General features: G+C 42.2%; 1 protein-coding gene across 3 annotated transcripts in view; it reads right to left on the reverse strand.

Annotated features, from left to right (window-relative positions):
• VWA3B (von Willebrand factor A domain containing 3B) overlaps window positions 1-15,418 on the reverse strand; it is a 126,037-nt gene that overhangs the window by 7,911 nt on the left and 102,708 nt on the right. For all 3 annotated transcript variants that reach the window (XM_019529449.1, XM_019529450.1, XM_019529451.1), the window contains exons 24-27: window positions 11,454-11,571; window positions 8,310-8,434; window positions 6,318-6,455; window positions 5,656-5,753 (exon numbers count right to left, since the gene is read on the reverse strand). In XM_019529449.1, coding sequence (XP_019384994.1) covers window positions 5,656-5,753; window positions 6,318-6,455; window positions 8,310-8,434; window positions 11,454-11,571 — 479 coding nt within the window. The remainder of the gene's footprint in view (window positions 1-5,655; window positions 5,754-6,317; window positions 6,456-8,309; window positions 8,435-11,453; window positions 11,572-15,418) is intronic.

Raw genomic sequence — 15,418 nt, forward strand, 5'->3', positions numbered from 1 at the left:
GGGGTTTGTGTGGAGTGTTGGTGGAAAAACCTTTGTATGTTACTGTGGTCATGTGGTAGAATGGGTCTTGGCAGAGACCTGGGCTTGTGCCGGATGCTTCATGTTGTGGTGTGGTTTCTGTGTTTTCGACCACCAGGTTGTGAGTCCCAGGCCAGGTGTCATCTCTGTACTTGCCCCTGTCCTGAGGCAAGCCAATTTCTTTTTTTTCCCACCACGACACATGCAAGTTGCCATGGGCTCCACAACCAGTTGGAGTAGTGGCAAGGCTCCAGGATGCAGAAGTGCAGGCCTTGGCGTGGCATGCCAAACCCCAAAGGGTTGGTCTCCCCATCCTGCTTGGGCCTCTGTCTCAGCTGCCCCAAAATTTCAAAACAAAAATAAAATAAAAAATGCCATTTTGGCCCCACCGTCTTCCCCTTCGTCAGATCCACTCCGAGGTCAGAACAGGCCTAAGTGTGGGCCTTGGCATGGCATGCCGAACCTTGAATTTGTAAACTCTTGGCCTAGTACACAGCATTCAAACTCCTAAGCTACAGAGCCCAGACAGCCCCACTGACTTTCCACAGCGCTGCAAACACCAGGACCACAATCACATGCAGCTCTTTCCCAACACCAGCCCACACTAATAAAAAAAAAAAATTCAAACCCTTGACACAATATGCCCTGTGCCCTGAAATAACATGCCAGAGCCAGCCACAAACATCTCCCTCTTCCCTACCTCCATCATGCACACCCCTGGAGATGCAACAAAAGCCTCCAAGGCTGCTGGTTTCTTTGTGCTTGCACCTCAGCTGTCTTAGCTGCCGCCTCCCACCCACCAAAAGCAATTTTGGCCCCACCATCTTCCCCTTCCTCAGAGACACTCTGAGTTGTCTGAGTGCAGAATTGGTCTAAGTGTTGGCCTCGGCATGGCATGCCAAACCCCAAAGGGAAACCACACCTTTCCACCCTGGAGCCCTGCCACTTCTCCCATTGGTCCTAGGGCCAGTGGCAGCTTCCATGTGTCATGGTGAAAAAAAAAATTCTGGGATAACCCTCTGCAGTGGGGGCCCAGTGGCCCTACCTAGGCTTGTATTTATAACCTCCTTGCTCAATTTACAGCACACAAACTCCTAAGCAACAGGGCCAAGACAGCCCCCCTGCCTTTCCACAGTGCTGCAAACACTGGGACCACAATCACATGCAGCTGTTTGCCCCATACCAGCCCACACTAATAACAAACAAAAAATTCAAACCCTTGATGGACACCCGTGTCCTGAAAGTACATGCCAGAGCCAGCCACAAACATCCCCCTCTTCCTTGCCTGCATCATTCACAGCCCCATAGACACAGCAAAAGCCTCCAGGGCTGCTGGCTTGTTCATGTTTTGGCCTCAACTGTCTCGGCTGCCCCAAAATTAACAAAAGAAGCCATTTTGGCCCCACCATCTTCCCCTGCCTCAATAGGTAACTATGGCAAACACTGGGGCCACAGTCATATGCAGCTTTTTGCCCAACACCAGCCCCCAGTAATTTGAAAAAAAAAAATTGAACCCTTGATGGATGTCACTGTCCCCTAAAAAAAGAAGCCATGGCAGGACAAGCATCACATACAGTACATTCAGCTGTTCTCCGTGCTGCAAGGGAGCAGCATGGTGGATATACAGGGGTAAAAAAAAAACCCGCACAGGAAAAGAAGTGGAGCAGCATATGTGGGGTCAGCACACGATGCTCAAAACAAGAGCCACGCTTCAGCTGCCAGGCAAGCTATGAGTGGCAAGATTGCCACTACTGCATCCCCAGGAACTTCCCAAAACCCCTGATAAGGCTGCTGAGTCCACCCCAGTGCCTCCTCTACCCAACCCCAGGTAACCTGCCATGCACCAGAGCACACATGGAACAGGCATTCCCCATGGACAGCTAGCAATGGCACAGTGCCACTGTTAGTTGTCCCCAGGGAACCAAATGTCCATGCTCATGTGAACACAGCAAGTGAGAGCATGTAACTGTGTACAAAAATACAACGGAATATATGAGGGAGGGACACAGCTAGATGGGGAAATACTTTGAAAAATGTTATTGCCAGCATGTAATTTTCCTTTCTTTTTCATCGTGGAAAGGAAAATTCAATATAGCAAAGGAAATAGTAGTGACAAATAGTAAAAATAAGGAGTTGAAAGAGACAGGCTGTATGGATGACTATGGCCAGTCAGCTTGCAATGAAAGATTAAACGAAAGAAAGAGAGCATTAGGCCTGTGCCAATAGGGAAGTATTCGATTTGGATTAGACTGATTCGGAGGACAGTGATTCAATTCAGAGATTTAGATCACTGTCCCAAACTGTTTTAGCTAAATTGGCTTTGGAAGATTTGGCACTGACTCGGAGAGGTTTGGAGTTTCAGCCATAGACTATAATGGGGAATCACTGAAATACCTATAACTTTGTCATTTTTTGGCTGATTCAGATAAAAATTGCAGGGATGGTAGCTCCTTCTGGGGGTGGGAAGCCTGCCAGGTCTCAATAGGTACAGGGGTTTCTGGGATACTGCACCTCAGGCTGCTGACAAGCAAAACTCGTGTGCGTGTGTGCGTGCGTGTGCGCGCGCGCGCAGCAGGGTGAAAACTGCAGGCATGCTAGGCCTTGCCAAGGCCATGAAGCCTGCCAGGTCTGGAGCAGATAGGTGCAGGGGTTTCTGGAAAACTGCACCTCAAGCCACTGAGACAAGCAAAACTCATGACATGTGTGACTGTGTCTGCTCATTAAGGCACGCCCTCACCAGCGGTGAGGCCTCTACACAACACAGTAGTGTGCCCCAATGAGGTATCCTCCTCCCCTACAGCTTCATCCTGGTCCATCACTTTAAATGACAACAGGTAATAATAATAGGCAGCACAGTAGCACCAGCAGCATCTCAGCCAGCGAAACTGTGATAGAGCTTTCTTTTCTTTCCTGCAGAAGCTTCTTCTCCAGCTGCTGCCAGAGAAGTCTCCCTGCCAGCCCCAGCCCTAGAGCATAGATGTGACCAGGGCCCTGCATCCTTCCGGTCAGCTAACTGAGGACAGGTGCTAGGGGTGTTAGTCTAATGACATGGCACTGGCAGACAAGGTTATTTGGGTCAATCTGGTATCTAATACCAAGCAAGTCTTTTGTCCTGAGTTTTTGCATATTTATAACAAGCTACTATTTAACCATTAAAATATGAAAGACTTGATTTTATAAAAGCTTTTAATTATTTTCTACTAAAAGATACCTTACTCAATAGAATACGGTCATATCATTTTTTTCCACACACATGCAGTTTTTGAATTTGTGATGTTAAAAATACATTATCTTCCTCATTTTAAGTATACAAATCAGCCTATATCATTAGCAATTATGGTAGCATTACACTACAGTAAAAACAGCTCATGAAATATAGTCACAACATATAATAGTACATGAACAGCTATAATAGGTGCAAACCTGGGAATTTCTGGAAGATGTTTAATCATTTCTGTGTGGCCTCAAATTATGTATGTCACTCTAGAGGCTAAGGTCAATGCATTCTTGAACGCTACAGGCAATATAACCTGAAACCTTTTTAAGTACAAAATAGGCAGGGTATCTAAAACATTGGCTTGAATTCACTGAGTTGTAGGGTTTTCTGTCTTTCAAGTCAATACATCAGGGCATAGCAGGCCTAGCAACTGGCAATAAAGCTCTGAAGAAGCTTTAAATTTGTCTTCTGGGGGTGGTATTTGTCTATCCTCAAAGGCATCTGCCAAGCTATTGGGGAAGAATTACCATATTCTTTGTCAGCACTGTCACTGCTACATGGATTGTGAGGACACTCATACGGGAGATAGGAGACATGGGCGAGTGGTGCCTCTTGAGTGCGACGGGGGGGGGTCCCCCAGGGGGTGATCCCACTGAACGGGGGAGGGAGGGTCCCCCCAGCCACTTCCAGAAGCGGTGCAGCCAATTTTGCTGGAGGCCCTGCTCCCCAGCCAGCACTTGCATGGCGGGCACCAGTTCTCCCACCTGCACCCCTGCCCACTGCCTGAACAGGGAGTGTGGCCCATCAGCAGGTGCACCAGCGCTCACAGGGTATATGTGCTCCCCCTACGTGTCACCACTGATAGCAGTCCTGCATTCCTCCCCCATTAATTATTTATGCTCTTAGTATGGATAAAATACATAAATAGAGTTGAGAGCAAAGACCAAAAAGGAAATGACTTCATCACTGAGTCAGTCTCTCTTTGCCCTATGAATCTTGTATTCTTGGCTGCACTGGAGTGAACAGTACAGTCACTCATGCTATTTTATAGGTTCATGTTATATTAAAAGTGTACAAAGCCACCTTTGGATGAAAGTGGCATTAGCTGCTATACTTTGTTCTGAACTCTGTGCCGTCAGGGGGGTTAGGCCTGCTATGGAGCACATCTACCAGACTAGGCTCCTTAGAGGATTCAGGCCTTGGACTGCTAATCTGTAAAGCTAAAAACACACTTAGGTTTGAGACAGGTGTCAAAATATTCAGAGTAGCAGAACTTCTGGCATTTAAGTTACTTTTCTGGCAAAAGTTTGGGTGCCTACACACCCTCAGAAACCTAAACACCAAGTAAAGGGAAAGGATTTTAGTAGATCACATTTTTTGTCTTAGCAGCTTAAATTCTACTTAATTCTCCTTGCATATTCCCCCACACACCCCCAGTACCTGTTCTTTTTTCAGCTCTAAAAGACCTCTTTAAAGGAGGAATGCAGGATAATGATAAATTCAGTCTTAGTTTTGAATGGGAGGTATTAACTCATTCCAATTTATCTAGCTCATCTTCTATCTTTGACTAGATTTTGCGAGACCACCAGTCTCTTCCCATGGCTTTAAGTAGTTTTGGGAAAAGAACCTCTCTTCAGTTTCTGGATCAGTTTTACTATACTCTTGTTCTTTTTGCTGATAAAAGGGGGTCAGCTGTAGCCACAGACTCTGAAGTCTCTCTATGCTTTAAGCTCAGAAAGGGCTTCTGCCACTCAACACGCAGCATGTCAGCAGAATCTGAAGGGTACCACTTCTCAGGGTTACTTCAAAATGGATCACAGTTAGAGCTATCAAAAGTCTAGACAGAAAGTCAAATTTACCTGGAAACAGTGGGAGTTCAGATTCTATTCAACCAGCAAACCGTATCAGCCCAGATTTACCTATGTTCTGCATGCCTGACCTAATGCTCAAGGCACCCTACACATACTTTCCACAACAACCCCTGGACTCAGGTCAAATAAAAGATTCAGTACCTTAGATACAATCTGTAATTTAAAGCACAATGTAACCACATATTTATATCACAAAAAAAAAAAATTAGTAGTCTTGGTACAAACGTAATCTCCACCCCTGTACAGTGCCAGTTTCTGCAGGTGAGCTGCACTATATCAACCTTCGACAGACTGGTTTGATGCTTAATAACAAGGAGTTAAATAAGGGAATGCTGCCAGATGGGTTGGAGATTGTGTCAATAATGTGCATCAAATCACTTGGCCATGTGTCCAGGACTTCCTTGAAATAAATAAAATAGCTACTTGTTATAGCACTAGATATGGGAATTCTAAAGCAAAACTGAACACCAAACATGTCTCCTCCTTTCAATATGTAATTTAGAGTGCACATAAAATAACGTTCACACATTTTGGTTCAAGTGTACTTACATCATGTAATCTACCACCTGGGCCATTTTTATAAAGCGGCAGGAAGAAGCATATTTAGCTTGGCTGACTTTAACAAGCCCACTTCGTATACAGTGTTCCTGCAATAACACAATTAGCATTCAGCCAGTTAAAATCAGTAATTTCTGTACATCAAAAATAGTAGTTAAAAACAAGGAAACTTGCATATAAAAGCCACTTTAGTGAAACTATAATCTGCAGCTAAATAAATTGGATGACAAAGTCCTGATAAGTATAATTCTTTTTTTTTTTTTTAATAATGAGCCAGAAAGGAAAAAAATAAAATTTTCTTGGTTTATTGGAGACTATTATGATAATAAAATGCATAGAAAATTAGATTTAATGTGGTAAAAAATACTGTATTCCTTATTTTGGCAATGTGTACTCTGTGAAAGTGAGCAGACAGATTATGGAAGGCAGAAAACTGTTTAATTTACAGTTAAATAACTCTACACTATTTATCACTTATCGTTCATTATGCTGGCTATTTACTCCGCCCTGAAACCTCATTTGATTTTGGTCAGCTGCTGATGGCAAATGGAATCCTTTTTTTTTTTCTAACCAGGTCAGTTACACTCATCTCATCAAAACAAAATTATTTTAATGCCAAGGCAATGTATACTTGCTTTTAGAAAGCTACTTACTTTCTTATTGTTGTACATTAAAACTGTGTAGAGTTTATCATCTGGTTGAACTCTATTCGGTGTTGCTATGACAACAGCAGGTGCATAATAATAATCTCCCATCTGTATCCCAGTTCTGGAGAACACATAGTCTCCAACCTATATATCAAAAAAGAGTTGGGTTACAAGAGCATCATAATACTAGTTTTACATGGCATAAGAGACAGATATTCAGACTGTCTGACTACACAAAACACAGTGCTAATGTGTTTCACTGCCTTAATATGGAACACTAGTGGAAAGGGTAAAGAATCTGCCAGTGCTGACTACTCTTCAGTGTCCGCTGGCTCAGCCCCTTGAAGTGTCAGTTCACAAAACAGGAATATATGGAAGACTCCTACAGAATTTCAGAGGAACAAACAAATAGATTTGCTAGAACCTAGAAATTATTCTTGTTGTGTTCACTATGTTTGTTAAGTGGCCACGTTCGCCAGTCAGAAAAAAGTTACACAGAGTTATGTAACAGTTGCTAGGCAGACCGTAGTTGTTTTTCTGCCATCAATGTAAGAGATAAGCAGTAGCTAGAACTTTCCACAAGGCAGAGTCCAGCGTCAGTCAGTCAGTGCCATGGGCCTATCGAAAGGTGCCTCACGCAATCACACCACCGCACGTCACCTAAGCTATAAAAGGAGCCTCCACCTGATCGTCAGGGTCCTTTCTGCATCCAACGGACTCGGAACGATTTACGGCAAATTATAACGGACACGGCTCGGCCTTTGGAGTGGCCAGCCGAAGGAGGACGCAGAGACCCGCCTGATCCCGGCGACCTGAAACCCCAGAAACTACTCACCAGCCAGGTTCATCGGTCTCGCGCACCATTAGGGCGCGTGAAGCATGGTGAGTTCTAGCTGCTGCGCGGCTACGTTGATAGTCACTAATAAAAGCTACCAGGCTTGTTCACCGTTCTCCTGCCTATTTGTGATCTGTGGTAAGCCCGACCAGGGAAAGATCCTGTAACAATTCTAACTCTTAAATCATTAAATCCTTAGAAGGTAATTATGAACCATACTCTGCTTTGTATAGGTTTTTGATCCCTCCTGTCAAACTCTATAGCAGGACAATAATTCTTTAATTAAGATCCATAGAATAATTATTTAAATATATATTTATATATAAAAATTATAAATGTTCTACTATATTCTGAAGACTTTTCCAGAAAGGATTCTCCCTACACAGAATACAAGGGTCTGTAAGGATTCTCCCTACACAGAATACAAGGGTCTGTTTTTTATGTCAACAGGCATTATTCATATTCTCTAGGAAAAAAAGTCATATTTCTAGTTTTAAAAGTGATTGAAGCAGAGTAATGTATCTCTATTTGTATCCACCATATCTGCAGCAACTATAATAAGCATAATTTAAAGGAGAATCATGATAAAAGATGGTTAGCATATTGTTCTAATTTTAAACTGACCCAACACAAGTCATTCCCACATTTTGGTTTTAGCAAAACCTTTTTTTACCTGAATATGAATCAATAACTACAAATCAAGTCCTTACAGCTACTGCCCTTACAAAATCTCACAGACGAATCAAATAACTATGAAAGGATCCAAAAGGTTAAATGCAGTAAAAATACTAAATTAAAAACCATAAATACAGTCCCAAGTCAGTTGACATACCAGCGTTAATGCACCTTAGCACGTCTACACGTGCCTTAAGGCGCTTTAGCCATTGTGCCTAAATTTGATACCTGCTTTTGCCTAAAATCACCATTTTTAAGGCACATTAAGGGCACACATATGTAGACATGTGCCCTTAATGCACCTTAAATCCAGCTAAAGCTCCTTATATCGGCATGTGTAGATGCATCCAGAGAATCTTAAAGTTTTCAAATGTTTTCAAATTATGGAAATGACCAAACTATTATTTATCAACTTGTTTGTACGCAAATGGCAAAACAAAAGTTAATGATGAATATATGTTCCCTCAAAAATAATAATAGCGTTTCACCTGCAAAGATGGGCAAGGCATAGCACCCCCCACAATAATAATGAATTTAGTTGGTACAATGTGCATCTCTCCATAGCTGAAGTCAACAAGTGCCCGGGTGGAACTGATACTTTTCATCACTGTCCCTAAGGGAAAAAATATTTTAAAATGATATTCCATTTACATATTATTTTTATCGATTATGGAAGAATTTTAAAAATCCAGTAGAGTGTAATATGGCAGTGTACTTCTTGCATTCAAATTTATATTTGTATTTAGTTTTCATTATTTTCATTTACTAGATAAACAGCATGAAAATGTACTGTACAGGATTTATGCATAAAGCCACAGTTATACTCACTTATGTGAAAGCTACACATATGCATTAGTGTCTGAAGGATTGGGACCTAAGAGAGAATGTACTTGGTAAAAGGACAACTTTGAAATCCAGTGTTATATATACATTACTACTACTACTACAAGTACCTTAAAACACTAAAGGTACAAAACAATTCTAAGTAAAGTGTTTATAAAGCTTAACAGAAGCAAAAGCAATACTTTAATTTGGGCCCTAATTCAGCAAGCCTTGATGTCCATGCCTGACTTCAATCTTGTAAGCAGGCCAAATAACTTGCATGAAACTAGTCACATATCTAAAATCAGGTATGGACTTAAGTATTCTGCTGAATCAGGACCATAATGAAAAAGCAAACAACTACTGACTTATCATGTTACTCTGAGATATTCATTTAAGTTTTCTGTGCTTATTTTCTTGTTTGTCCAATAGGGAATTTAATACCCATCCACCCTAAGATAGAAAGCCGCTCTATAAATACTCTAAAACTAATCTACTTCTGCTAATAAGTTGGTAAAATGATTGCAATTGTCTTCTCACTGGATACAGTATGTGTAGTTTTGTTAACTGCAACCTGCTGCAAGTGACCCGCATACATTTTATTTCATTTACTGAAAGGGCCAAATATTCAAAAGGGAGTAAAACTAACAGTGTGGTACACAATAATCCAATTTGTGTGCATAAAAGGATTTTTTTTAAGGACACTCTTGTAACTAGATTGGTTGCCCTCTCCCCTGAAAAAAATATCCTTAGTATGAAAAGCAGAATAACAAACTGAAAACATTTAGTAAACTTTTTTATTCTTATATATCATTATTACCATGCCAAGCCCACCATCAACATTCTGTTTTGAATTATAACATTGAAAAATAAAATTGTAGGTGAATATCTGAGTTACACTCCGCTCATTCTGATTAATTCAAAAGCAGAAAAAGCACCACTGATTTTTCACATTACCTCCCTTTCATTCATCTGCTGTTTTATCCAATTTCCATTTGGCAACAGAAGAGGTTTCAGCAAAAATACGTCATCAAAAGACTATTCTTAACTAACATTTCAAAACTAGACAAAAACCAAGATGATTTTTGATCCAACTGTAATATTAAAGAACTTCATTTGTGGCTGACTGTTACCCTAAGTAAAGTACATGTCATAATAAATGCCTTTATCAAAGTATCCTTTATTTATTTTAATTTTAAATTATTCAGTGTTCATGAAAACACAGTATTAAGAACATGAGATAAAGGCCAGACACTGTGCAAACAGACAAGGGATAACCTTGCATGCAGAGTTCTGCCAAGATACTTCAATCCATAGTACCCACACTATTCCATTTCTGCACCTCTCCTAAGAATAAAGGGGATAATAATTATACCAGTGTTTTCTGAGGTAGGCATGTGTCCCAGGATATTAGATCATCCATATGAGAAGACTTGATTTGATTTTTTCAAATGCCACATCATGGAACACAATTTTACACTATAAGTATCATAGTACTTAGGGTGGGAAGGGATCTAAACAGATCATCAGGTCCGACCCCCTGCCCCGGGCAGGAATAGGTGCCAGGATCATATCACCTCAGCCAAATATCTGTCCAGCCTCCTCTTGAAGACCCCCAAGGTAGAAGAGCGCACCACCTCACTTGGGAGCCCATTCCAGAGCCTGGCAGCCCTAACTGTAAAGTAACATCTCCTGATGTCCAGCCTGAACCTTCTCCCTAACAATTTGTGGCTGTTATTCCTAGTAACCCCGGGTGGTGCCTGAGGGAACAGAGCCTCCCTCAATTCCCACTGGTCCCCTCTGGTGAGTTTGTAAACAGCTACCAGATCCCCTCTCAGCCTTCTCTTGTGGAGGCTGAATAGGTTCAGGCCCTTAGGGCTTGTCCTGCTGCCCCCTGATCATGCAAGTGGCCCTCCTCTGGACCCTCTCAATGCTAGCCATATCTCTCTTGAAATGTGGTACCCAGAATTGGATGCAGTACTCCAACTGTGGCCTGACCAATGCCACATAGAGGAGAAGGATCACTTCCCTGGACCGGCTTGTGATGCATCGGTAGATGCACGACAAGGTGCAGTTAGCCTTACTGACCACTTCCTCGCATTGGCGGCTCATGTTCATCCTGTAGTCAGCAATGACTCCATGATCCCTTTCTGCCCCTATGTTGACAACAAGGGAGTTCCCCAGCCTACAGGTGTGTTGCTAGTTCCTTCTCCCTAGATGCAGCACCTTGCACTTGTCTGCATTGAATTCCAACCTATTCTCATCCGCCCACCTCTGTAACCTGTCCAGATCTAGCTGGATTCTGTTCCTCCTCTCCAGAGTGCCCACCTCACCCCACAACTTGGTGTCATCAGCGAATTTGGACAGGATGTTTTCCACGCCCACATCCAGATTGCTGATAAGGAAGGATGTTGGCTTATAATTCAACAAAATGGCAAACATCTAGTAAATGTTTTGAACAAATAAATGGTGCACTTTGGTGCACTTTTCTGCACTCTGCTAAATCCTAAATGGAAATAAGCTAGCACAGCAAGAGCAAAAAAATAAATTGATACTAGCTTATAATTTAAAAGGAGTACCACATTTGTTGCTAAACCTTTCCACCTTCTTAAATACATACACCTGTCAGCAAGAGGTCTGCATAGTTTTCTGACCTTATAAAAAGTACTGTGTGGGGAAGAAAAAGATTAAAAATTCCAACTTGAATCAAATTAAAACTTAGCCAAATGAAAACAAAATAGTAAATGTTTATTTTTATTTTGTCTTTTCAACAAGTAAGGAGGTGTTCACATATGCACAAAAATACTTACCTGGGAAATATAATCCTGTGAGGTCTGATCTTGCAATCACCTTTTGGCCTTTGAGAGTTTCAAACACTTTTCCTTTTTTAGTTTGTGGCCTTATACACTCTTCTTTAAGATTCTGAAACTGAAGAGAAAACAAGATAGCCTTCACAATGATAACCAGTCAGGACATAGCTATCTTTTGAATGAATGATACGTTCATGTAATTTCATGTCATGGATTAAATCTGTGAGGCTGTCAAAAATTCACAATAAACTAAATTACTGTAAATAACAAGACCTCTTAGCAAACACAGCTTTAAGACTATCTATGCCAGAGATTCTCAAACTGTGATCCAGAGATCTATTTGGGTGGTTCACAGAAAGGTGACCTAAGGCTAAAGCTGACAAACTTCCCAGAACTTTGCTCAAAAAAACAGGCACTTCCATCACATTAAAAAGGTAAAACTACTGATATTAAAATATGAGTTGCATGCTTTGATCTGTAGAACAAAAAAACATTTATTAAGTGGTCCACTGAGACCCTCAGCAATTTTCAAGTGGTCCGTGGGAAAAAAAGTTTGAGAACCACTGATCTAGGCTATCTAATAGTTCCCACTTTAAGATCCTCATTTTAGTTGCTCATAACAATTCTAGTATTTGACTATTCAGACTGAAAAGTTTCTAAGGTAGATTTATGCCTTAAAGTTCGGGGGGGAGGGCTGTATAATTTCAACAGGTGCAGTTAATTTCCAAGACTAACGGGAAATCTGTTAGTTTTAGGGCTAACTGAAAATCTCCCTTGGAAACTTTGTTTCGCTAACAAAATGGGTTTTCAGCCAAATAAGTCATTTTCATGAAAAGGATCTGTTTAACATAGAAGGATTCCACTTGTCTTGAAAAGCAAAAAACAAAAAGAAACAAAAACATATCCAAAAAGCTTCTGGGGAAAAAAAGTCTGCCCCAAACTGAAAATTTCACTTCACAAATGGCTAAACATTTTCAGATTGTCCAACCAATCCAAAATGTTTCAACACAAACATCCAGTTTTGGGCTCCCCACTACAGAAGGAATGTGGACAAGGTGGAGAGAATCCAGCAGAGGGCAATGAAAATGGGTCTGGGCTGCGACACATAACTACTGAGGAGAGGCCAAGGGAACTGGGCTTATTTAGTCTGCAAAAGAGATTGAGAGAGGATCTGACAGCAGCCTTTAACTACCTGAAGGGGGGGTTCGAAAGAGGATGGAGCCAGACTATTCTCAGTGATGACAAATAACAGAACAAGGAGCAACGGTCTCAACTTGCAACAAGGGAGGTTTAGGTTAGATATTAAAAAAAAAAACCTCTCTCACTAGGAAGGTGGTGAAGCACTGGAACAGGTTACCCGGAGAGGTGGTAGAATCTCCATTCTTGGAGGTTTTTAAGGCCTGGATTGACAAAGTCCTGGCTAGAATGATCTAGTTGGGGGTGGTCCTGCTTTGAGCAGAGGGTTGGACTACATGACCTCCTGAGATGCCTTCCAACCCTCATTTTCTGTTTTCTATGGCTCCTCTCCCACCCATATAGCTCCTTCAGTAGGAGCTTTTCCACAATTACTGGCCTCCAAGAATCACTGAAGCAAAACCAAGTAGGGTACTGTTCCATGTTACATTTAGCATGTTATATTTAGATCATAGTAAGCATTAAGATGACTTCAAACGTTTTCTATGTAGTGGCATGTTAATGGTTACTGTGATCTAAATATAAATTGTAGCACCATGGTAGAGCCTTGAACCAGCTCCAGTGGGATCCCAGCCAGGGCTACGACAGAAAATCAACTAATTTTTGTTCTTAGCCCCAGGATTGCACCAAGCTGGCTGAAGGCTTCCATGCAGTGCAGTGCAGAGTCTGGGAACAACAGCAGCCTGGCATGGGAACCAGTCCCAGTTCCCACACCGCACCAGAGCCAGTTCAAGTCTCCAGAGCAGAGTGGGGCTGGAAGCAACACTGGTATCCAGCCCCCACACTGTACAAGACCTAGTTCAAGGCTCCAGAAGCAATGTCAGCATGAAATGGAAGCAGATCCCACCCTCCAAGTACACAGGAGCTGCTTCAAGGCTCTGGTGTGATGCAGAGGCTGAGAGCAACACCAGGATCCAGTGCCAGCCCCTGCACCACTGTTGGTTGAAGGGTCAAAATTATTTCTCGCTAGAATTAGCTGATGTACACAAGCGAGCTCAAAGGCTGGATCTGGCCCCACCCCCATTTGCCCCCAAGTCTGATCTGATCCAAACAGGCCACAATGCATGCCTGTGACACAGGACTAGTCCATGGGCCAGATCCAGCCCATGAAACTCTTTCCTCCCTCCCCTCCCAGCATACCTAATTCGGCAGCTGCTTCAGCCACTCCGGAACCTACACTGCTTGCTGTGCAGATCCTGGAGCAGCTGGAAGCTGGAATGAGCACTGTGTGCAGTGCAGCACAGCCAAACTGGCTACAGGATGTGTGCAAGTGGCTGCCCCAGCTGGACTACATCACAGTAGTGTCTGCTCTGGCACAAGCACCATACTTGGCACTCGCTCCAGCTCAAGTCCTAGACTGGCTGGAGCAGGTACCTTGTGCAGCAGTGTGGCCAGGGCAGCCACTACATGAAGCACAACTGCATATGGTGCCTGTCCCAACCACTCCAGGAGCTTTGCCACACACAGCACAGGTTTCAGGCCAGCTGGAGAAGCTGCTGCATCAGGTGTGTTGGGAGAGGGGAAAGGGTCCATGGGCCAGATGAGTTTGACACGCCTGCTACAGACTCACTCCTAGGCAATATGGAGTAAGATAAGGATGATGATGATGCTACCTCACTAGAACACAGAGCAAGAAAGAAGCTGACGGGAGACAGATGGGACCTATGGAGGCAGGCAGCAGTTGAGAAAAGAAATGGACCAGGGATAGAAGAGAATAATGCTGAATGAGACAAGAGTCCTCAAGAAAAAAAAAAGTATGCAAACATGCAAAGCAAAGACTGTTTCACAGTGCAAAGCCAAAAGGCAAGTATGAGTACTACAACTGAATCATGTAACACTGGCATTTTCTAGTTTTGAGTTCATAGCTTTGCAATTCTCTAATATTCATTTAACCTTGAGCATTTTTGCATCATTCTAGGTATTTTATATGCCATTCCTTATAGGAAATGCATGTCTGCCTTCTTGGGGAAGATGGGATGTTGGTTTCTTCTCAAGCAGGTATCTTCTCCCCACCGTCCGAGACAGATTTTACAGAGAAGCTTCCCACCTCCCCCATAAAACATATATATTAAGACATGGGATCTCTGGTTCCTGTCCATCAGTATTCTGAAGGGTATAAATATTTGATCCAATAGGCTGCACACCAAACCCCACTATCTACCTGGTATAATTTTCCCAGCCCCACAGGCTCTGTCAGCCTGCTCCTGCACATCTCCACTGCTATCATCAGGGATCACAAAGTGTCATCCTACCAGCTAAAAGTCCAAGTTACACATTTCAGGTTTTTGTCTCCTGAAAAAGTTATGGAAGCAATATTTTAAAGTAGTAAAAAAAAAAAAAAAATCAGTTCTCTTTGATACTGGAAATCGTGTAATGCCAATAACCTTTGCAAGAAAATTTTAGTAATCCCGAAAAATAAAATGTCAATATTGCTGAACAAGGATGTCATGTTCAAATGGCAATGTATTGTTCTCTCCAGATTGCTGAAGTCCATGCATCTGAATATAAATCAGGGTAAAGTATGAAGCTAAGTAAATCAAATATTTTTCCCCATTCATTTTTAAAGCAGTAACTCATTTGCACACCTGGCAAATAATAATGCATGCAGCCATTTCCAACATCACAAAAATATGTTGTTTAAAACCAGAAAGCTTTTCATTAGATTCCCAAAAATGTACTCACTGTAGTAATCCACAAAACTTCTCCTGATAAAGCTGGCTGTTAGCTTCCTCACCCTAAAGGTAAGCGTGTGTTCTCTTCTAGGTTGGCGG

Source organism: Crocodylus porosus, unplaced genomic scaffold (genome assembly GCF_001723895.1).
Source record: "Crocodylus porosus isolate Cpor-Errol unplaced genomic scaffold, CroPor_comp1, whole genome shotgun sequence".
NCBI lineage: Eukaryota > Metazoa > Chordata > Crocodylia > Crocodylidae > Crocodylus > Crocodylus porosus.